At 41.7% G+C, this 22267-nt stretch overlaps 2 protein-coding genes across 4 annotated transcripts in view; one reads left to right on the top strand and one right to left on the bottom strand.

Annotated features, from left to right (window-relative positions):
* Tmem255a (transmembrane protein 255A) overlaps positions 1 to 13194 on the top strand; it is a 58424-nt gene extending 45230 nt beyond the window's left edge. For 2 of the 3 annotated variants that reach the window (XM_051142552.1, XM_051142551.1), the window contains one exon: positions 10269 to 11595. In XM_051142552.1, coding sequence (XP_050998509.1) covers positions 10269 to 10433 — 165 coding nt within the window. In that variant the 3' untranslated portion in view covers positions 10434 to 11595. Of the gene's footprint in view, positions 1 to 10268; positions 11596 to 12666 lie in introns of those variants that run through there. The other variant, XM_051142553.1, reaches the window with a different exon arrangement.
* Positions 13195 to 15395: 2201 nt separating this feature from the next.
* Zbtb33 (zinc finger and BTB domain containing 33) lies at positions 15396 to 20288 on the bottom strand. Its single transcript, XM_051142547.1, has 2 exons — positions 20050 to 20288; positions 15396 to 17720 (listed from the first exon to the last, which is right to left on the bottom strand). Exon 2 carries the CDS (start codon positions 17716 to 17718, stop codon positions 15730 to 15732), a length of 1989 nt encoding a protein of 662 aa, XP_050998504.1. The 5' UTR covers positions 17719 to 17720; positions 20050 to 20288; the 3' UTR covers positions 15396 to 15729.
* Between the last annotated feature and the right edge of the window lie 1979 nt (positions 20289 to 22267).

The following is a 22267-nucleotide window of genomic DNA, read 5'->3' as shown; positions in this document are numbered from 1 at the left end:
GGATGGAAGACTCAGGAAAGTGGGAGTAGCATGAGACAAGTAGAAATGGGAGGGAAACAGGGGAGGGGGATAGGACTAAGGTGTCCCAAATGTTATTTAAATGCACTAAGGGTAGATAATTTAGCTGGGAGATAGCAGCTTGAATAAGTTACCACGGACCTCTGCTCAGCAGTGGCTTTTACTATGGGAGAAGCATAGCCCTGATGGTGGACACAAGGATCTCTGAACCACACAAAGGAGGTATGAATCAAACCTTCAAAGAGGAAGTCCCTTTCTTTTTTTCTTTTTTCTTTTTGGTCCCTTTGTTTTTTCAACCATCCTAACTAGAACTACCTAGAGAAAATCTTTTTAGAACACTCCCCCCTTTGTTTTGTTTTTGTTTTTTCCTTGTTATTACATAGGTCAGAAATGGTGTTACCAAATTTACACTTTTAACCGCTTCTTTTGAGCTGTGACTAAGAGAAATGGAAGTATTAAAAAGGGCCAAGGGACTTCACCGTGTGCAGAGTACTGACCAAGGAGGCGCTTTGGAAAAATACATGACGGGTCCTTACACATGAACAGTGATTTGTTAGCAGCTTCTCCTATGACAAAACCCATGAGATTATAATGAAATTTTAAACAGGAGAGGGTTATTCTTGCTTACAGTTTTAGAGGCCTCAGTACGTGACCAACTGGCCACAGTGTGTAGGCTTGTAAACATTCCATCACCTCTCCAGAGTGCTGGTGGCCAAACCTTCAACACCATATAAGTCATAGTAAACCACTGGTCAAGTTACACTAAAGTTTTGCCAACCAAAAACTTAGAGACCATAGGACAATCCTTTTAAAGGAACAAAACTCATCATGAAGGGGACAGAAAGGATGATTTTCTGGGAATCTTTGGGGGAACCTAATTTCAGCTTTGGTTTGGCCTGGAGAGATCAACAGCTTTTTAGCAATATAATAAAACATGGACTTGTTCACTCCCATCAAATTCAGTATCGCTATCAGGAGACAGCATTAAAGCTTAGACAATCTATGTTAGAATTTGCACTGAAGCCTTGTAGTCAGGAAGACAGCTCTAGTCCTTTTCACTCAATTAGGTGGTATGTGCTAAAAAAGACACCTATGTTCAAGAAGAGCACAATTTTAGTAGTGAAGGGGCAACACAGTCATCTTTTAAGAATTCATCTTTTAAGAATTCTTTTAAGAATTCGGGTATGTTGAAGTTTACACAGGGACGACGTCATTCTCTTGAGATCTACATAATAAAACAAACCATTGTAGGATAGCAGGGACAGGGCCCAACACGAGGAGATTCTTCTCTTTTTCCTTTCCTTTCCTTTCCTTCCTTCCTTAAAAAAATAACTGTCTCTGTGTGTGTGTGTGTGTGTGTGTGTGTGTGTGTGTGTGTGTGTGTGTGTGTGTTGCCTGTGTGAGTACATATGTGTGCCACAGCATGTGTGTGGAGGGCAGATGAGAACTTGTTCTCTCCTTCCATGCGTGTTACAGGGATCAAACTATATAGAAAGGTTAGCCTTGAATTTGTGGCAGCACTTTTGATTCAGCCTCTTAAATGCTGGTAATATAGGTGTAAGCCCCCATGATGAGCTATTTTCATTTTCATATCAAAGTAAATTGCATTGATTTTAGGAAGTTAGACTCCGTGATAAACCTTCTAACTAGGGATAATAATATCCTGTGTGACAGCTACCACAAACTCTTGATAAGAAACCCCTCTTTAAGATATTCACACACACACACACACACACACACACACATACACACACACATACACACACACATACACACACATTCATCGTTTTACACACACATACACACATACACACACATACACACATTCATCATTTTACACACACACACATACACACACACATACACACACACACATACACACACACATACACACACACATACACACACACATACACACACATTCATCATTTTACACACACACACATTCACACACATACACACACATACACACACACATTCATCATTTTACACACACACATACACACACACATACACACACACATTCATCATTTTACACACACACACATACACACACATACACACACACATAAACACACACATACACACATACATTCATCATTTTACACACACACACATACACACACATACACACATTCATCATTTTACACACACACACACATACACACACACACACACATACACACACACACACACACGCATTCATCATTTGCTGTTCAGATCCTATTCCAGGAATCAAAACGAGATTTGCAAATAATTCAATGCTAACTTGGATTATTTTTTTCAGCTTAAATTTGCCTAGTCTGTGTTTTCATGTGCCAGGCAGTGGGGCTGGGAAACATGGCTGTAGAAGTTGAGTAAGACATTTCTTGTATTGAATGACTGTCTAGAGAGTTAAGAGATGAGTCAGAGGACAGAGGTGGTGACAGAAGAGTAGATAAGTGGCATGGAAAAGGGATATTTAATCCAAAGAACCCAGAGAAAGAATCATGGTTTGTTACCTCATCAAAACTTACACTCTAGAGATGTCAAGATGGTTCAGTGTGTAAAGGCTCTTGCTACCAAGCCTGATGGCCTGAGTTCAATCTCTGGTACCCACATGGTGGAAAGAGAGAATCAACTTCTACAAATGGTAATCTGACCTCCACATGCATATCCTTGGCATACCTATGTGCATGCACACAAATATAATGCACATGCATGCATGTGTGTGAATGTAGGCATATGTATGTATGTATTTAAAAATTAAAGGGCATTTAAGTTTTACCTTTAAAATAAACCCCTCTCCATTCTGGGTTTGTAACAAGAATATAGAATCCTTTGTTTGCTTGTTTGCTTGTTTGAAGCATGGTCTCACCATATAGTCGGGCTGGCCTTGAACTCACAATCCTCTCTGCCTTAGCGCCCACCTCCCAGTCTTGAGATTATAAGCCTGTCGACTGTCTACTTTTCAATAACAAGTACTATTCTCTGAGCAATTATATATCAATAAAGTGCTCATCACTGCTATTTGTCAAGTTGTGAGGACAAAATAATGGAGAGGTTATGTGCCTTCAAGTTCATATAAGTAACAAGAGGTAGACGAGCATTTACACCCATAACTGCTGGTTTCAGACAGTAGTTTGGGGAATTCTTCAGAGAAGCTATGAATCCTATAGAGTAGATTCTTTTACCCAGTTGAGTGAAGGATATTTACACTTCTTACTGGTTTATCTCATAGGTTTTCTAAATATGACTCCAGGAAAGTCTCCTTTACTCGTTTTCATTAGATCATCAAGTTAGTCTCCTCTGAAAGGGGGTTCCCTTGCTCCATCCACTTCCCAACTTAGGGACTGCTCGGAAGCTTGCTTCTTGTGTATTTTTGGTTCTTCCCTTAGGCTCATGCCTTTTTATTATTATTTTTTTTTTAAGATTTGTTTATTATGTTTACAGTGCTCTGCCTGAATGTACACCTGCCCGCCAGAAGGTGGCACAAGATCACATTATAGATGGCTGTGAGCCACCATGTGGTTGCTGGGAATTGAACTCAGGACCTCTGGAAGAACAGCCAGTGCTCTTAACCTCTGAGCCATCTCTCCAGTCCTGGCTCATGCCTTTTGAGGGTTATTCTCGCTCACAATTTTAGAAGCTTCAGTATGTGACCAACTGGCCACATTGTGTAGGCTTGTAAACATTGCTCACCTCCCCAGAGTGCTGGTGATGCAAATGGATTCATACCTCCTCCATGTGGGTCAAGCCTCAGGGCTCTGCCTCTTCCCATAGCAAAGGCCCTGCTGAACAGGAGTCTATGGTAACTTACTGAATCTGCCATCTCCCAACTAATTTATCCTCCCTTAGTGTATTTAAACAAAATGTGGGATACCTTACTCCTAAATGTAAAAGTCGTTATTTTTGGTCCTGGAACTCACTCTGTAGACCAGGCTGGCCTCAAACTCACAGAGATCCTCCTGCCCTAACCTCCCAAGTGCTGGGATTAAAGAGACTTTAGAGTTTTATGGTATAGGTCTTCGAGGGACTATTTTAAATATTTCCTCTAGAACTTGGTATGTAAGTTGACTTTCTTTTATTACCAAATGGACAATCACTTATAATTTCAAAGAAGGGAATACCAGTCTTGACCTAAAACCTCCAACAGGCTGAGGACGCAGCCCTAGATGAGTAAAGAGCACACCAGCTCTGCGAGTCAGGCTGCTGGGAGAGCGAGTCTGCCCAGAAAGCCAGAGCTTCCACTTGCTCCTCTCAGGTTGGAAACGACCCCAATCATAGTCAGGCATTTGAAGACTTTCTCAATGTTGTTCATTTCTAAATAGGATCATCTCTGTTGACTCTGATTTGATCATTTGTGTTCCCTTTTTACTCTGACGTTAACAGAGGGGAACGATTTGTGGTTTTATTTAGTTTTGTGTGTGTGTGTGTGTGTGTGTGTGTGTGTGTGTGTGTGTGTGTGTGTACATGTATGCTGGGATGTACTTGTAGAGCTAGGAGGACAGCTGGTGGGAGTTGGTTGGTTTCCTCCTTCCACTTTGTGGGTGCCCAGGATCAAATTCTGGTCATTAAGCTTGGTGGCAAGGGCTTCTACTGGATAAGCCATCTCATCGGCCCCTCACAAGGTTTTGTTTTAATGCCTCAGAATCATGCCTTCATTGTATAATGATCTGGTTCAGAAGGCTGGGAAACATTTCTTCTGGTCAAAAATGGGCAAGGATTTGTTTTGGGTCAGTTGGTCCTGAGGAAGTTGTGAGACCTGAGTGTGAGCCAACAGACTGTTTCAGATTTGCATCCCAATGTGTCCACACTTTTAATGAACGTCCCACACTTCAAAGCTGATGACTTTAGCCTCCATGCTCGTGTCCCCAACACTGCTTCTCTTGCCCTTGGAAATCACTTTCCCATGACCCCTTCAGTTTCTGCTAAGCCCAAATTCTATACAGCGCCATCAGTTCCTACATCTGCTCTGAAATTGAACTCAGTGTAGTTTTCTCAAAAACCTCGAAGGGCCCCAGTCCTACCTCCCAGTCAGGAAGGCTAGGTTAGTTCCTCTATTTTACTCATGGACTTGTCCTTTTCTTGTCCATCTGGTGAATTGCCAAGTTTAAGCTCAAAAGTCTTAACCTATGAAAGATGCAAACAGTGGTGCTTATATTCTTTATGTGGCACCTGAAAGTACATGATGTTTCCCTGAAGCCATTAAAAATGACTCATCAATTGAGCCCATTCAATGAGAGGATTACCTCAACCCTGTGGAGGTGGGAGGAGTTGATGGTACACGTTGCCTTGGAATTCAGAAAGCCGGTTCTGCTTTTTCTTCATTTCCCCTCCCCTCTCAACTCTTCCCATTGTTATCCTTTTTTTTTTTTTTTTGTCTATTCCTCAATTTTCTTCTTCCTTTTATCTGCTCTTCTTTGCATTTCCTTAGCCTTTTATTTCAAGGACAGAATGCAGGGGGAGTGTTTTTTAAAAATGACAAATCCAAGAGTTTTCTGCCTTTGGGACATACTTCTCTAACTAGTTGTCACTAGGCAGTGCCAGGGCACAGTTTGAAAGAAAAGGTTCTTGGACTTCCTAAAGAGTGGTGTGTATAAACATTCAAGAATATTTATGGGGCATGGGGCAGTTGCGGGGGTGGGGGGTGCGGAGTAGAGAGACATCTGTGTTCACGTTGGGAAGGTAGTCCCTTAGCACCATTAGAGTACAGTATGTACTTTCTTAGGTATATTAGAGGGTGGCTTTAGAGGCAGCTCAGAAAGCCAGAGCTGACTACGCCAGCAGTGGGCTGGCTACTCAGATGCTCCTTGTACTTTGCGGTGTACAGAGACTCAATGCAGTAGCCAAGTTCAGCTCTGATGGAGGGAGCAAAATGTACCAAGCCAACTCTCTAGCTGCAACAAAACCAAGTATTTCCCAAGGTGCTTGCCTGTTGCTAGGAAACTGTGCTCCGGTACTGTGGTCCTTCTTCCTCTCCAACCCCCAAGGGTATGTGGACCGCAGCCAGTTAGCTCCCTAGCTCTGCCAGGAACCTTCAAATGTATCCTTCAGATTTCCAATTTTGTTCTCAGAGGGAAATGAGAATCGCCTCGTCCCTGCTACCCGCCCCTCTAATATTTACCAAACGTGAAACTGAGAAGTGAAAACAGATGCTGTTGTACTAGCTCCGTTATTATCAAAGTGTACAACTGCCACCCACAGCAGCTGCTACCTACAGGAGCCTTTGACTGGCTCTCAGGATACACCTGATTTCAGTTCTACTGCAGGGACCCGTCCTTCCCTTCTGTGGCTGTGAACACCTAAAACTGCCCTGCTGCCTCTTGCCATCCCTATAGTGTAATTTAGGACAGAGTGGCACATCCATACCCAGAGACAGAGATTATTGGACCTGTGGGTTTTACTTTTCTGATTAAGAGAAACATTCTATTTCTGTTTGTTTGGTTTGTGTGTGTGTGCGGTTTTTTTTTTTGTTTTTTTTTTGATGCTCAAATGCTTATCATTTTAATACCTCTGAAGTTTGCAATATTAATAGAAAGTAATGACCTTTTCCAAACGCTTATAGTTTAATTTTAATCATCAGAGTACAGTTTTTCCTGCTAATATGCTTTTTTCCTGAGAAATATTCTTAGTAGAAGAAAGCAACAAGAAAGGAGAAGAAAAGGAGAATGTATTAGTTATTTTTCTTACCATTGTGATAAAATACCTAACAAAAGCAATTTAAGGAAGAAAGGGGTTATTTATTTATCTGGGTAGATTTTTTTGAGACCTGGTCTCACTATGTAGTCTTGATTGGCCTGGAACTCTCTATCTAAACCAGGATGATGTTTAGCTCACAGAGATCCACCTGCCTCTGCCTCCGCCTCCTCTGCCTCCACCTCCTGAGTTTAAAGGCCTGTGTCACTACACTCAGGCTAGGAATGGGTTATTTTGACTCAGATTAGAGGGTACGTATCATTGTGGTAAGTTCAGGATAGTGACAGGGGTGACACTATAGTCATATTACTTTAAGTGAACAAGTTTGCCCATTGATCTAGCAATTTTTTTGATCATATCCCCATTATTAAACTACACACAACTGGGCTGACAATAAAGGATATCTTCTTGGAGGGAGGGGACAGTTTAAGCTCAGGAAAACACCTTGCTTTTCCTGAGTCCACTCTCTGAAGTTGTATTTATTTTAAAGGTTCTCCAAGTGCTCTGGTCCAGTCTTTCTTAGACTCAAAAAATTGGTATGGTGGAGAAGGAGGGAGAGGATGGTGGCTACTCTCTTCTCACTCCTAACATTATGCGTTGCAGATACTTTAGTGTCTCCTCCAGGTCCTAGAAATTGAGATTTTGACTTCTCAGGAGTATAGAGGGCAGCCATGGGGATGGGACTCTGCCAACTAGGCGCACGCTCTGTGAAGCCTCATGCCAGGGGTGGCTCGAGGACAAATGATGTGACCTACTCAAAGACCAGCTAGACCAACACAGTGTGACCCCCCCTCCACCTTACCTCCACGTTGAAATGGCGCTTGAACTCTTGAGAAAAGTTAGTGTAAATGGCTGTAAAAACAAAACAAAACACTCCCAACAACGTCCCCCCAAATCAGATACTCATGGAGCCCAGATAGACTAGAATACCCGCAGCTCTTCTATTCTGTGTGCTGACGCTATTTGTTCTTTCCGAGACCTGGAATGGATTTCCTTTTACTGTCCCTGTAGTTCCCTCCGTGTGTCAAACCTCATCTTAACCTTGCTCTAGTATGACTGGAGACCCTGAAATTAGATTTTATTTTTAAAAGTTATGACAAAGTTTGAGCAGGACCCCTGGGCCCAGATTTGCCCATCATAATGTCCTTCTCGTAGGTTTCTAGGACCCTCTGGATCCTTCTATTTTGCCATTCTCCCACGCTTCTCTCACCTAGAGTCCCAATAGGATGTCCTCCCCTCTGTCCCACATTCATGGAACATGCCCCTTGGGCTAGTGTCCAGATATAAGTGAGTATATACCATTTGACTCTTTCTGCTTCTGGGTTAACTCACTCATTATGATCATTTCTAGTTCAATCCATTTGTCCACAAATTTCGGGAATTCCTTCTTTTTAATAGCTGAGTAGTATTCCATAGTGTAAATGTACCAAAGTTTCTTTATCCATTCTTCTACTGAGGGACATTTAGGCTGTTTCCATGTTCTGGCTATTATGAATAAGGCTGCTATGAACATGGTTGAGCAAATCTTCTTGTGTGCTGGAGCATCTTCTGCACCAGCCAAGGACAATACATGCAGTAAACTTCGAACCCCTACCCAGATCTACCCAATGGACAGGACATTCTTCACAGTTGAGTGGAGAGTGGGGTCTGACTTTCACACGAACTCTGGTGCCCCATATTTGACCATGTCCCCTGGAGGGGGAGACCTGGTGGCACTCAGAAGAAGGATAGCAGGCTACCAAGAAGAGACTTGATACCCTATGAGCATATACAGGGGGAGGAAGTCCCCCTCAGTCACAGTCATAGGGGAGGGGAGTAAGGGGAAAATGGGAGGGAGGGAGGGAGGAGTAGGAGGATACAAGGGATAGGATAACAATTAATATGTAATATGAATAAATTAATAAAATATATTTTTTAAAAGTTATGGCAAAGTCACCCAATATATTCTCTTGAAGTAACAGCCAATAATTCAAGATTTATTGAGCATTTACTACTTTCTAAGCACTGTTCTGCTCTGGGGAATGGATCAGTGAAAAACAGAAAAAGATTCTTCCTGAGCAGGGACACTCTGGGGGTTATGGGTGGGCAAAGGCCAGAGAAGAGAGAGCAAATAATTCTTAATATGGCAATTCACTGTTTTTGTTTGCTTGCTTGTTTGTTTTTTGAGACAGGGTTTCTCTATGCTATCTTAGCTGTCCTTGACTCCCTTTGTAGACCAGGCTGGCTTTGAACTCACATCGATCCACTTGCCTCTGCCTCCCGAGTGCTGGGATTAAAGGCATGCACCACCACGCCCGGCTTCACTGATTATTTTTAATGTAGTTTTTAAGTACTGAGTTTTTACTAAGTAATGAGGGCTATTTTCTTACTTAGCTAATGCTCACTCATCTAATGGTATATCAAGTCTCAATTAAGGATAAAACAATGGGCATAAAACGATTCATTAACTGTATTGAGATCTCTTGCTCAGTCACAGGCACACTTCAGGTTGAGCCCATGAATTCGAGCTGTTGACAGCTAGCTGTGTCATGCCTTCCCCTCTTAGAAGTCAGTTCCCTTAAAAGCAAATTACATGGAAGAGACAGACATACTGACTCTCCTCCCTCCTCAGGTCCCCAACCTCTGCTATCTCCGGTACCCCTACATCTTGCCCACCTCTTTCCTTTTTCATGGTCTATGTGTCTTTCTGTCTTCACCTCCATCCTTGCCACCTATTTTTATCCCCTCTTGGTCTCCTATTTTTCAAGCTTTATCCATACTTTAACTGCCCTGCCTTACAGGTTAGTATCCACATATGAGAGAGCATATGAGGTTTTGTCTTTCTGAGTTTGGGACACTTCACTTAATATTATACTTTTCACATCTCAAGAGGTTGATTTTAAAAATCCGTATCTTCTCCTTTCCCAAAGTTAGACAACAAAAAAGTAAAACTGAATCCTCAGCCTCTCAGCAAACTGGTACATTGCTCCCCATTCTTATCATTGGTTTTCTCACCCTCCCCCATGCCTTTGCTAATCACTGTTTTTTGTCTACGTTGAGTGGGGGTAGTCAAAAGGATGGTAGCTCATATGGAACAGGACTTCACAGCTTGGGAGCTAAACCAACCACTTGATTTGTGTGACCTCGGTTTTCATCTGTGACATGGGCCCCTGACCCCTGGACTTCCCAATAATATAGTCTTACAGATAAGTTTTTCCTCAGGATCAATTACTTAACCTCATTGAACATTCTTAAAGCCCAGACTTGGTGAAAAACTAGCTGTAATGCTTAAACCATAGCTTGGAAGACAGGTACTGATGGGTTGAATGCCACACGCAGAAAACGGAGCAATAGCTCCAAAGAGGCCACACAGCAGAAACAACAGAATTGAGTAATTGTCCAGATGTAAAGAGTTAAAAGGGGGAGGAGGGACGGTCCCCAGTGAAGTTTTCAGCCTGAGCGGCTCAGTGTGGGGCTGTTCATGTCCCTTACTGACCCTATAAGATTTAAGAGCTATTTTTCTAAACAGGAACAGATTGTTGAAGCAACTGCAAACTCACTGCCTAAGCTGTTGTTTTCTCTTCATTACACAGAATTCCAGCGTCTTTCCATCCTCTCCTCCCTCTGGACTCTCTGATGAGCCGGAGCCTCAGTCTGCCTCTCCTTCACCCAGCTACATGTGGTCCTCCAGCGCACCGCCCCGTTATTCTCCACCCTACTACCCGCCTTTTGAAAAGCCACCACCTTACAGTCCTTAAAGAGGAGTGCCTGTCGGCTATTCAGATTATTGTGGCTTTTGTATTTCTGCTTTAGTGGAAGTGTGTAGGGTACAACATCTAAAGTGTGACTCTTATGCATCAAGTTTTTCAACAGCTTGGCAGGCTAGGGAAAGATAGGGATGAAGCTTATTCATTATCAGCAAAGGGCAGGATTGGCTGGGCCAGACCCACTACTTCCAAGACAGGAAGTTCACTCTCTAAGCAGGGCTGGGGAGCCAGTCCTGCAAGATACGTGTCATGTTCAGATCTGCATTTCCTGATGCTCCACCTTTCTACAGTACAAGTGGCGCCATCGGTTTCACTTTATGTGAAGGACTGTTGTCCTCAGGCCCTTGGCAGATGGCTACGATAGCACCTTGGTTGGATCACCTGGTCTATAGGCTCTATCTTCTCTATCATTAATGTCACCATTAGGATAATTTCCTAGCTGACTGGGCTACACAGTAGTCCCAATACAGAAAGTTCTGGCTAAGATTTTTGCTTGCATCTGTCTGGATATTGAAAAAAGCTGCCCATATCTTTACTCTGGTCTTCTGAGTCTTGTAAAAATGGCTGTTGTGATCATTCAGCTTAGCTTTTGTTACTGGTACCTCCTAAGGGGAAAAGTGCAATAGTCCCTCATCTTGCGTGGTGGGAGAACGGGACTGGCTGATCCAAAGGCACTGAAATACAGAGCAACATGTGTGCTGTTTTCAGTAGCTCTCAGTATACATCTGACAACTTAGGAGACAGTGTTCCTACTATATGTTGCATTACTACAAAACACATTTGCTACTGGAGATTTAAATCTCACAGTTGAAATTCAGAGTTTAAAACTGCTAGATTAGATTGGGTCATGGTATGAATTGTTACTTATCTTTGTGACTATTTAATCTTCAGATATTATTGTGCTTTAACCCAGCAAACCGCACGATCCTGCACCTTATCCCCTGAAAACTCATCTGTACTTTAACGTCACTGCTCTTATTGGTCCCTCTTTTTTGTTGAGATCAATTGTGACAACATTCAATTCAGGATTATGAAAGTGTTACAATGCCATTTCAAGTCTCCAAGACCTAAAATATAGCCAACTAGACAAATTCTGCAGTGTTACACATTTAAAATCCATCTGGCACATTGCGGTAGTTACATGGTTGTTTTTTATTATAAAGAGCTTTAAACTATCAAGCTGTTGAGTTAAAAACACTTTGGCACCCATGCCTTCACTCCAGCATGAACACCTTCACTGGAATTTTATTTTATCCTGAGGACTGGTTTAAAAGATTGATAGTCCTACACTTGTATTTTGTAAAAGTACAGGAGCTACAGAGGACGCCTAATTAGACAGTTCTGCAAATACAGAACACACACTGGAAACATTTCCAGCCCATTTCGCTGCCTCCCATCTTTGATGGTGAGAGGTAGCAGACAAATGCTGGTGCTCCCATTTACCTTGTAGACACCTGGTCATCTAGAACCATCAAGGCACACCAAGTGCACTCACTAGTCACAGGAAAGGTTTGCAAAGTATTCACTTTAACCTTCAGCATCATTTTGTCTTATTCAGATTTCAAATCCAAAAGAATACAATACTTTTATGTTGTATACAATTATGGTTATTTTTACAGTTCCGAATATATGAAAATTCTATTGGATTTCAAAAAGGACTACTAATCAATTGACTTATTATAAAATACCAACTTGTAATATCAAACACGTTTTTTTTTTGTCATTTACACTTTACCTTGCTTTAGTGAACGTGTATATTTTTAAAGGCACCATTACAACGTATATCTTCAATGATCACATTTCTTAAAGTGTTAAGATTCTATGACTCATTTCTATGTATTTTTCTTACTTTACAAAATAACTTGAAACAGTATAGATTTTGTAACACTTAATTTCAGCAGCTTTTTAAAATTACATTAAATTATAAAAATGCACGCTACCTTAGGAAAAATTAATATTTGCTGCTTCACTCTTCTGTAAGACATTTGCTGTAATGAAGGAATTTGTATTTCCGATGTATCTTGACTGCATTTTATAACATTTATGCTTTCTTCCTAATTCTGCTTTAAAGTATTGAACTGGGCATGAAATATTAAAATACTAATTCAGAACCTGTATTAACTAGAGGTTGCTTAAAATCTGTATCACTGCCATGTTGGAAACCCAGACAGCTTTTGTGATGTTTCAAATTAATAAAATTATCCTCCTCCATCTTCACTTAGAGGCATTCTCATGGTATGTACAAAAGTACACCAGGTACTCTAAAACAGGCAATGTCAACTTACTTTTAATTACAATGGTTCAAGAAACAATGGTACATGCTTAGCTAATACACAAACTCTAATGACAATTTCTGCTATGCTGCCATCTGAAATACAGCTTCTCTCCTGCTGTGGAAAAAACCCCAGAAAAACAATACAACAATCTTGTAAGAAGTCACTCAAAAATTAGAATGAATACGTTTTATTTTGCCATATGAAACTCTATGAACTAATATCAGGTAATGGTTAATGGAAAGCAGAACTTATGTCATGATTGTACAAATATGAAAATTACAGTATTTGGGGAAATGAACAAGGTCTCAGATGACTAACAGAGGTAAGGGAGCCAGTGCTGTGGAATTTACATGTAATTCCTCAAAGTACATGTACTATAACACTTTTAAATGCCTAGATCAGGGTTCATTTGTTTTTATCTTTTTAGACCAATGGAACAAATTCTTCAGTGACTATGTATGGAAGGTAGAGACCACCAAAATACCTTAATCTTGCAAGAGTGTTATATCCTTTAAAACATGTTGGCCTGTTCTTTAAACTAATTTACTATTAAATTAACTTTAAACTATTTAGAACCAAACAGGTTCTACCCAAAATAGCTACAAGTAATTTAGCATTTGAGCAAGATTGAAGCCAACTTGAAAGAAAAATAAAAAAACTCAGTAGTCAGAAAGCTAAGTAAAAAGTAAAAAAAATCTTCAAGTAGGTTTTATATTGCATCTTGCTACAAACCTCCAATGTAATAATGGCCAGGAGGAAAGAGTATTTGTCCAAAGGAGTATTTCACAAAAACTCTGAACTTGGGATGTGAAAACTTATCTTTTTTTAAGACCCCCAAAATATGTTTAAGTCAGCGTCTTCCTGGCAAAATTACAATGTAACTTTCTAGTTCGCCTCTTCCCTGCAAACTCCAGAAGCTACTTTCAGTAGGCACAAAGTTTATAAGTTCTTAATGGAAACTTACAGAGCACAACAGCAATGGTGGGTACTCTCACCACTGCCATTCAGAACGGATACTCTTTCATTATACAACTCCCAGTTTGTCATAACTGGCTTATAGGAACTGCCAAGCTTTACTGTAACAAACTAATTTATGTAGCAGTCAAGACAGAAACATTACTACTGCTCACACTTGTAGAAGTAATTATGTCTAACTGCTGAGACTGCATTCAAGAAAACTCAAATTTCAACTGAGAACATTTTAAAACATACTTTATACTCAAAAAGCAGTGTCATCAATATCTACAGAGAAAAGGAATGGATATTGTGATCAGAGATCAGAGTCTGGAGTCAAAGGGGGATTTTAAGTTTTCTAAGCATTAGTCTGTGAGGGTTTGAAGGCCTAAGCTGACCAGAAAGAAACATCCATGTACAGCAATCTACTTCTCGGGAAACGGGAGCTATCCTTTTTCTTTGTATTATTGCAATTACTGATTCATGTTACCCTCAGCTACCAACTTAAGAAACACTTAAACATTTATCTTCACACTTAGTTTACCACCAGAAGAATGACCTATCCATGAGGAAGTATGATTAAAGCTTTAAATTCAAAGTCAAGAAATAGACAATTAAAAAATACACGGTAGGGAGGATGAAAATACCTATGCTGAACTAGGAAATATATAAGCAAGGTCACAAATGACTAATAACTATCCAACAAGAACCATTTTCAGTATCTATTATTTTTTCATTGCAAAAAATTATGTTCAGTTTTTACAGAACTGTGTTAAATTTGTTATATATGCTAAGCTATACATCTGTTCCAACCTGCTTCCTTTTATTACTAGCTCTTGGGCAAATTTTAAATTCTTCTAAGTGTTTAAATATGTGCCACCTTAAAAAGAAGAAAGCTGGTATTATTGTCAAAATAAACAGGAACCAACATACCTGCAGTATTCCATATGCAGTTTCTGCTATAATGTAGCAGCAGTTTGTGCATGGATTGGAATTACTTTAAGGGGTTAAAAAGCCTAAAAGACGTGTTGAAAGGACAATGATATTAGATTGCCACTGAAACTACTTAAAATCAAAACTTCTTAGTCGAGATTCTAACATGAGCATTTAAAAATGTGTGCCAGCAGCTTCCCACCCAAAATACACGTGCCCCACCTATGGAGCCTCGACAGTTACTAGCATTATATATGAAGATGCAGTTGGTGGCTTTTGGATATTAAATTCACAGTGTTTTGTGGGACCATTTTGAAACCATGATTTACAAAAAGTAAATCTCCATTCAACTGCCTGCTGCTATCAATTAACAACTGAAAAGTAAAGCACAAAAGTACTTCCTGTCTGTATTATATGCACGGCTGCCAGCTCTTTTTTCCTTTTTGCTGAGGGATCACATTTTAAAGGTATACAGTGGCCTTGCCATCAAAAATCTTTTACAGACTATGGCAATAAAAGCAATGGTCAATCCCAGTTAGCTAAAACTAACTCATTCTTCATAGAAGAGACTTGTTTGCATGGTGTTCAATGGTAAGAGGGAGGCAGGAGGCTGATCTCCCATTTGGACTGACAGAATAAACTACCAAATGAGGCCTTATTCTGAAATTTACTATAACAATTTTTGGAAACTTGTTACCTTTTATGTCATATACAAGACATAACACACTTAGTCTTAACATTAAGAAAATTGAAAAAATCAGCAGTAAAGTGCTAACATGGAAGAGGACCGTTATAAGCTGTACTAATGTATATTAGTCACTCCAGTAATTCTCAAAGACCATGGAGACTGCTTCAAATTCTATTCAGAAAACTATCTCCCTGTACCTTTAAAGATGCATCTCTTTTAAATGTGCTGAAAGCTAAACTATACAGATACTTCAGGGGGTGTTCAATCTCTACTCAAACTTTTAGGGAAAAATTGTTTCTAAAAATTAACAATGCAACTAGACTACTTTCAGATGAAGTGGCAGTTCAAATTGACGTCTTCACCTTGAATTGTTTTTATCGGTCTTCTGAAATCCCTGCCCCTTAATTCAACCCAAACTTCCTGCTGTTTCAAGAGTTCAATAAGACTCTGGTATTATAAATTCAAACTCAGTACTGCCATCAGTTACATTCTGCTTAAACATGGAATCATTTTCTTGCTGAATAAAAATATCTTCCCAGCTCATTGACTTGTTTTGAGGAGTAGATGTGGTCCCTACTGGAGGCTCTTTTCCAGTGTCAGCCTTATACCCAATAGCATCATCCTTTGTGACAGGCTTTGACCTATTGGAAAGGTACGCATACTGTCTGATCTGTAAAGACTTGCATGGATGTAAGCGATACAGCTTTGAGTCCCCAGAAGGATCTTGACTATGAACCGACTTGATGTGTGAAGACATAAACTGATAGTTGATGAAAGATTTGCCACATGCTAAACACTGATACCTTCGCTCCCCTGTGTGATGGATTTCATGCTTTGTGCGATACTCTGCAAGTGGAAATACCTTCTCGCAGTAACGACATGGGTACTTCTTCTCCCAAGAGTGGATGTTAAAATGTCTTCGCAAGCTTGTAAGACAGACATATGACCTTTTGCACACAATGCAGATGTAATAGACTTTTCCATCTACCATCAACTCATAGTGATCGTCATGTTTTACCTTCATGCGCTTGTTTGCTGGCTCACTGCCAGATGTCTTCGGCGGCTCAGTCTCAAGTTTGGCTTCCCCTTTGTCAGGGTCATCTTTGACAGGGATCACTATATCATAAGTATCTTCGCCAATATTTGCATAGACCTTGCAACCAGTTGACAAGCCTTCAATCTCAGTAGCTGTATCTAATGTAATGATCTTCTGACCTTCCATTACGTGTTTTGATCCTAAACCTGGATCACTTGTGTTTGTAGTAATTACATCTGAAATTTTTAAAGAATTGGAAGGTGGCTCTTGAAGAAGTATAGGAATCTGCATCTTCTGTGTCAATGATCCATCAAAAGTGGTATTTTTGGAGGGATCAGTCTGTGGGACCAAAGACGTATTACTGACTGCTGAGTCTGGACTGGAGCTAATGGTGACATCGTCATCATCTATAATTTCTTCCTCTTCTTTGTTTCCTGTTAAAACAGCACTGTTGGGTGTCTGCTGATTCTGTACAAGTAAACTGATTGAAGAGGACATATGATTTGGAAGCGAAGAACTGACACTCGGTGGTGCAGGAAGTGGAGCCTGATTTAACAAAATAATGTTAGGAGTCAGATGGGTTGAGGCTGAAGACACCAGCAGTTCTTCACTTCCTTGTGTTTGGCTAAGAGTTGCCTGATTCACAGGAGCGAGAAGCTTCTGAGTAGGTGTGATGCTTGTTAAAGGGGGCGAGTTGTTGCTAGGACAAGGTGTCACTTCCGAAATAGCAACAGGGGCTGGGTTTGGCTGGACCTGTGTCACTGTGTTGTTGCTTGGCAAATCCTCCTTTGCAGGCAGAATCTCGGAGCAGAAGATAACATCATCATCGTCATCAGAATCAGTAACGATGATCTTTTTCATTTCATAATCTTCAGCAGATAGTGAAAAAGATTCTGTTATAATGGGCATCACCGTTGATCCGTTATCTTGGGCTTCATCCTTTGATTTTTCAATGTCAAGGTTTTTGTCACTAGAATCAGGAGGTAAGGTCTCAGCAGTACCATCCTGTGATATGTTTTTAACCTGTGACAGAGGGACACCAAGCTCTGCTATAAATTTCACTCCTAGCAACTGCCCCGATTTAATTAACTCGTCAAGCAAATCTGCTCTAACACGGACAACTTTAGAGCTGTACATATAATTCAGAATTTCGGCAAAAATCTCAGCTCTTATAAAGCTCAGTTCAACAACTTGCCCAGCAACTGAGAAGAGTTGATGGAAGTATGTACTCGAGGCTGAAAGGATGTTCTTATGGGCCCGGAATTTTCGGTCTTCCACAATAACAGTGACATCACAGAAGAGTCCATGGCCTCGCTGTTCATTCAAGGAGTTCAGCAGACTCCCAGAGTATTGAATGTCTGTAGCAGAAATCAGTTTTCTACTCTCCATGCCTATAAAGGGAAAGAGAGGAGGGGAATGAGGGACAGGGAGGAAAAAAAAAAAAAACCAAAAGTACTTGACTATTTCAGAATGTAAGGCACAGAAGTATCAAACAGTTTACTTAAATTTTAATCAAAGTCTGGCCCAGTATCTTGACTTTTAAATATGCTGCTTATGTACACTACTAGTTTTGGACCAGAGGTCAAATTTTATGACTTTGAGAAAGACAAGAAAGTTTCAAGTTGCTGTACAGATCTGAATAATAATCTCCTTGGTCATCTTCCTTTGAAATTCAGGAAAATGCAGTCCCACCAATCACCACTTTCTTAGTCCCAACTTTATTTTATTTTTCCTCAAGAGGTAAGAATTAATTTGTAATTTTAAGAAAAACCTTCATCATAAAGTACACAAATTACTCCTGCAAACAAATGACTTAAATGCCACAACAGTTTTAGTGTGTTTAATATTAAGTCTGAAATGCAGACTCTTCAATCTCAGCTAATCTTATTAGTAAGATCATATTCAAAAGGTAAGTCTCACAGCCAAGGACAATTACAAACACTAACAATTATAACCTCATAACTTCCCATGTTTTCTTGACCTCCTCCTTGCCCTTTATGCTCCCCTTACACTTTCCAGAGGCGCAGCATTAAACAGGGCACCAAGTGAAGTCAGCACATACTCTGGTGAAGAAACAGGAAAATGGAAAAGGAAAGGCATTCCGTTTTAGTGCTTATTTACATAAAAACTGCAAACATATTGTCTTGGGAAAATTATGAGCATTAGGGTAAGAATTTCTTTCTTTCAGTTAGTGAAAATGAGAACAGCAACTTATTGGGGCAAAATGGCCTTACTACACAGGTGGTAGAAAGTGTCTCTGTTGTGTGACAAAACACTTTCTTTTTGCCTTTCACAGAAGATATCTAGGTAACAGTGCAGAGTGTAAAAAAGCCCATATGTATATATCAAAACATTTATAAGCACAAAACATGTTATATACAAATATTATACATTAACCATTACTTGCTAAGTATACTTGATAAAGAATTATTTTTACCAGTAATATGCTTTCCTTCTTTAAAAGTTACTGAGGAATGTTACTGTCACAGAACTTACAATATACACACAAACACACACACGTGGGAGGCAGAGAATCTCTGTATTTAAAAAAAAATTCAACATCATAACTTAAGAACATACTATGGACAAATGCCTAAAAGGATTAAAAAAACAGGTTAGCTGTTCCATTTCAACAGCACCAAGGAATTGCAGGGAACCATAAAGACACTCATCACACGTGTGACCTTTGGACATTTTGCCAACAATCCAAAATACGAAGATTTCAACAGAAACCACTTTTAGGTGGAGAGTTTTCAGTATATGGTCACATGATTTTTATCATTTGCAAATATTTTTTTCCAATGTGGGGATGTTTCAAAGGTAGGTGTTCAGGTGACATGGAGACTTGGTTTCTTTTCTTTTCTTTCTTTTTTCTTTTCTATTTAAAAAGGTATCCTGCTAGTCACTGTTGGCCCATGATCAACCCAAGTGGGTCTCAAACCTTTCCTCCCCAGAGACCTGCGACCTAACTATGGAAAAGCCATCCCACACTCCATTGTGTGACAATCTTCGGCTGTGGGCAGATGAAAGTAGGGAAGAGAAAAAAGCCACAGGCCAGAGAGTGAAACAAACCAACAATGTTCACAGCAGCTGCCGAACACTATCTCTCTCTTACCACCTCCCTATCTCCCTCTTTTTGCTTTGAACTTAGATGTAATGGAGTTTGTAATTCAATTCACGTGAAAAGCTAACCTCTTGCAAATAGAGATGGAGGTGCAAACAGTACAACGACGGCGGGAGGATTGAGGGGTACTGGAGAAAGTACAAGGCCTCGATCTGCAGGGTACAGTGTAGGAGGGCAGGCGAAACGGTACGTATTATTGTGTCGGAAGCTGGGGACTAAAGAGAAAGATGGGCCCCTTAGTAAAGCTTAGTCTAATCTAGCTAGGAGGTAGATGGAGAAAGGACCCCCTCCCGCCCCCACAAGCCGGCAGAATGGAAAAGGGGCAAACCAAGCGGCTAGCTTGGTGTGGTCCCCCACGCCCGGAGGCCTATCCAAGGGTACCGGCGGCTCCGGGTCGGGCAAGCGACGGGAACCACGCCTAGCCCTCCCGGTTCTTCCCCTAGCGCTCCCGGGCCCACACAAAGAAAGAGCCTGGGAGCTGAGCCCCGGATTCGGCCGCTTCCTGGTTCAAGCGAGGCGAATGCAAACGTAGGCGCGGCCAGGGCACGGAAGGGGCAGGCTGGCTCCTTCTGCCCGGACCCCAGCCCGCTGCTCACCTGCTCCGCGGCGCGGCCGTCTACTCTTCCTAGGGCGAGGAAGGGTCAGAGTCCTCCCACAAGAAGAAGCTGGACTCCGGGCACCTCTGCTGCCTCTTTAAATGTCGCTCCAGTCTCCGTCGACGTCGAAGCGCCTTCCTTCGCCGCCGCTTGGCAGCCAGAGGGCGCAGCGTGGGGGTGAAGCACCCTCCTCTTCCGAGAGCAATTCGGGGTTGTCCGGAAGAGCCCGAGAGCCCCACGGGCAGCCAGGCGTCAGAGGCGCGCTCTGACTTCGGCTCTTTCCGTGACTGTGAAGCGCTGCTAGGCGCTCGGCTTTTATAGAGCGCAGTGTGGGGTGGAAAAGGGAAAGATTTGGTAATACCGGAGCGGCAGGGGAGGGAAGCTGGTCTTGTTTGTTCAAACTCTGTGCACGGCCTCGGGGCTTAAAAACTTTCAGAGATTGTATAAGTCTCATTTCTTTTCCAAATTTGGAATCTGCTGTGTTAGCCTGTTGCTTGGATGATAAACCACCTTGAATTATAAGCTGCACATTAAAATTAACCCATAAGAGTTCAAATTGCAGGACAATGCAGGCGGTAAACTTTAAACCCCTACCCAGATCTAGCCAATGGTCAGAATATTCTCCACAGTTGAGTGGAGAGTGTGATATGACTTTCTCACGTACTCTGGTGCCTCACATTTGACCATGTCCCCTGGAGGGGGAGACCTGGTGGCACTCAGAGGAAGGACAGCAGGTTGCCAAGAAGAGACTTGATACCCTATGAGAATATACAGGGGGAGGTAATCCCCCTCAGGAACAGTCATAGGGGAGGGGAATAATGGGAAAATGGGAGGGAGGGAGGGAGGAATGGGAGGATACAAGGGATGGGATAAACATTGAGATGTAACAAGAATAAATTAATAAAAAAAAAAAGAGAAAAAAAAAGAGTTCAAATTGCAGGATAACTCTTGTTAACCGAATACTAAACGGTGCAGTACCTTGTTAGTCTAACAACATGTTTTTATTAACACAGTGATCACATTTGGTCTGCAGCAAATATACACCAGGCCCCGTGGGAGAGAAAAGCAGATAAGCCAAGTCTCTCCCTTTTTAGAGTACTCAGTAGGTACATAAGCACGAATGAAAAGTATTCTACAGAGGGGGTCCAAGACAGTGACACAGATTGCACACTGTGTCTCATTAGCAGAAAAACTAGGATGGCACAGGACCTAAAGACCAAACTGAGAGCTACAAAACACCAGTACTGCTGATTATCAGGTGAAAGGGATCCATATTACGTGGGGCACAGCTGGGTCTGACCCCTGACCACCCAGATAACCCACAGAAAAATCCTGGGGGGACAGTCCACATTAGTAGCCATTTGGGGACGGATGGTGGGATATCTATACCCTAATCGCCTTTCTACTGCTTGCCAGATCCTGGACGGGGAGCAGACAGGCAGAACTGAGTCCTGGCACTGGACACAGTCCACATTAGCTGCCTCTTTACAAAGAATGCAGGGCACCCAAGCACCTTTGAGCTCTGATCTCTCTCTCTCTCAGCCCTAAAGCTGCTTGCAGGCCTAGCCCAGCTGGGCCACAGAGCAAACAAGCAGACCCCTGCCATCTCAAGAGGGTCTGTGGAGCTTCTGAGCAGCTTGAGTTCTGATTTCTCACAACCCTCCTCGCTGCTTACCGGCCGGGCCCATCTGTAACAAGGAACATACCAGCAGAGCTGAATCCAGGCACTGGCCACAATCTGCATTAGCTGCCATCCTACAGCAACTTTGGGGCCTTGGTCTGTCTCTGCCCACCCACCTGAAGCATACTGCTCTAACCCAGCTAAGACACAAAACAAAGAGGCTGAGGAGAGACCTGTTGGGACCACAGTCCTCATTAGCTGCAATCCTGTGAGCAACTTCTGGCTCTGATCTGACCCTGCCCACCTACAGCCTATTGGCCTGATCCACCTAGGTCACAGAGCCGACACAGAGCAGAGACCTGTGCAGGCCACAGCCCACGTTAGCTGCAGTTTCATGAGCAGCTTTGAGCTATAAACTCTCTCCGCAGGCCACCGGCTTACCAGCCTAGCCCAACCAGGTCACAGAGAAGATAAGCATATCATATCAAGAAGGCCTATAGAATGGAAAAAAACATAGCATGTTCAACAAATGGTGCTGGATGGTCTAATTGGATGGCCACATGTAGAAAAGTAAAAATAATCCATATCTATCACCCT

Source organism: Acomys russatus, chromosome X (genome assembly GCF_903995435.1).
Source record: "Acomys russatus chromosome X, mAcoRus1.1, whole genome shotgun sequence".
Classification (NCBI taxonomy): domain Eukaryota; kingdom Metazoa; phylum Chordata; class Mammalia; order Rodentia; family Muridae; genus Acomys; species Acomys russatus.
This window is presented reverse-complemented; position numbering and strand designations above follow the sequence as displayed.